This window comes from Gastrolobium bilobum, unplaced genomic scaffold (genome assembly GCF_033153095.1).
Source record: "Gastrolobium bilobum isolate Gb01-03AN ecotype WA unplaced genomic scaffold, APGP_CSIRO_Gbil_v1 utg6129, whole genome shotgun sequence".
Taxonomy (NCBI): Eukaryota; Viridiplantae; Streptophyta; class Magnoliopsida; order Fabales; family Fabaceae; genus Gastrolobium; species Gastrolobium bilobum.
In genome coordinates this window covers 892,054-894,283 of record NW_026895895.1, presented here as the reverse complement: position 1 = coordinate 894,283, position 2,230 = coordinate 892,054, and the positions used below count along the sequence as shown (strand labels likewise).

At 35.4% G+C, this 2,230-nt stretch overlaps 1 protein-coding gene across 1 annotated transcript; it reads left to right on the top strand.

Moving 5' to 3' along the window:
- Nucleotides 1-1,525: 1,525 nt before the first annotated feature.
- Nucleotides 1,526-2,011, top strand: LOC133296728 (senescence associated gene 20-like; the record flags this gene model as incomplete). Its single annotated transcript, XM_061495780.1, has 1 exon — nt 1,526-2,011. A coding segment is annotated over one exon (486 nt), but the record flags the coding sequence as incomplete, so codon positions are not given.
- Between the last annotated feature and the right edge of the window lie 219 nt (nt 2,012-2,230).

Sequence of the window (2,230 nt, the reverse complement as noted above, 5' to 3'; positions counted from 1 at the left end):
CATAGCCCTACATATATAGGCCATACTTAGAATGGAGAGTGCTTAACTTTGTCGTTCTTTTTCGTTAAGTAATTTTTTTAAGATAAAATTACATGTTTGAGTCGGAACATCCATTGGTGAGGCTAGATTTTCCAGAAGAAATTTACTCAAAATCTTGTTTAGGCAGAATCAAAGGTTTACCACTTGAACCAACTATTTTGGTTAGATATCTTTTTATTCTTTCAAATAATTTGGTAGGTTTTTAAAATTGAAATAATACATCCTGGAGGAAAACGGCGGCTGAACAAAAGCATTAACTTTTCACATAAATTTAAATTTGTATTTCAAATATTGACATAAAATACAATATTGTCTATCATAAATAAATGAAGCTGGAAATTGACGTTAAAAATAAAATAACTGGCTAAAGTACAATAAATAACATGAAGATAAATTTATTTATTTTTTGGACACAAAAAATAATAATGAAGAGAACAATAACAATAAATAATATGAAGAGAACTTGAATTTAAATTAAACGATTTCAAGATCACACACTTTGTTTTTCATATCAAAAGGTTTATGTAGTTTTAACTGATCCGATTGATTTGTTTCGGATTTGAAGCGTTTCCACTCTCCTAGATCAAACAAATTCAATGCCAATTCATTAATTTGAGCCAGTAATTTAACAATATTATGTGATAAAAATTAAGGATAAATTGCGGATAAATTTTATGCAAAAAAAATTAATTATAGACATTTATATGTTTTTCATACCAAACTCATCCTAAACATTATTATTATTGTTATGATTTTCTTTTAAAATATTTAACTAATTTTGAAGCCAAACTTTTATTTATTTATTACTATTTAATATTTGAAATGTTATTAAAATTAAAAAAAATGCTTATCCGAGATTATGTACATATATATACACTGGAAATAGATCATTGAAGGTTAAAATTTTATGTCCTTCTCATATGAAAATTTTATATCTATCTCTCAATGAATTTTAACCAATCTCATTTATTTAATGTCAATAAAAAAAACACAAAATTTTCTATTATCATGTAAAATTTTAATTAGAGCGGATCTAAATATAATGAAGAGAATTTTATATTTACAAACTTTTTTGTTTATAAACTCTTACAAATTATACTAGTATGACCCGTCATACTTCAATCAAGAATATATGATCGATCATATTTAATATAATTTGTAAAAAAAAATTATAAACGGATTCTTCTCCTCTCCCGGTGAATAATACCATAAGCCATAAGTGACCATAAGTGATAGTAAGCAATCAGTTTTGGGTGATATGAGATGACAAAAGTATGCAGTGTCAGGTCTCTTGTCGTCTCCTCAGTTGCAGGTCGCATTGGGAGCCCCATCTTCGCACGCCATTACTTTCTCTTCCCTATAAAACACAAACCCTCATCATCATCTCCTAATTAACAACTTGTGTGTTCATCTCTCAACAAAACGCGACTTGCATGCTCTATAATTATAAACCCACCTACTTACCCTTTCACCTTTCACCTTTCACGAACTGGCTAACTCTCAGGAACACGAAGACGCTGATTCCAGCAACCAAAGGCTGGTTCTCACCCTTTATGATGCCCTAAGCTCCCTCGACTCCGACACGGTGGTTACCATTCTCGCCCCTCACCTCGATTGGTGGTTCCACGGTCCCCCCTCTCACCAGTTTTTGATGCGCCTCCTCACCGGCCACTCCTCCTCCTTCCGCTTTGTCCCTCAGTCTCTCACCTCCTTCGGCCCCACCGTCCTCGTCGAAGGCTGCGACACCTCCCTTTCCATCTCTTGGGTTCACGCCTGGACCGTCACAAATGGGGTAATAACCCACCTCAGGGAGTACCTAAACACTTCCCTCACCGTCACCCGCATCGCCGACTCCTCCGATATCACCGCCGCCGCAGAAACCTCGCCGTCCCTCCATTGCCCCTCCGTCTGGGAAAGCACCGTCTCTGACCGGGTTGGAAAATCCGTGCCGGGTCTCATCCTTACCATATAAATAACATTAAAATTGATCACGTGCAACCATTACCGTCACTGTTAAATAAATGTCCGTGCACGTGACCGTGTGTGTCAAAGATGTGAGACAGTACTGTCTCTGTTTGGTTTTTGTGTTTTGACTATGGATTGTCTTTCTTTTTTTTTCTTTTTCTTTTTTTGTTGCTGTGTAATATTGTGGGCATGTAACTACTATGTTGGGAATATCCCGGTGGAGGTG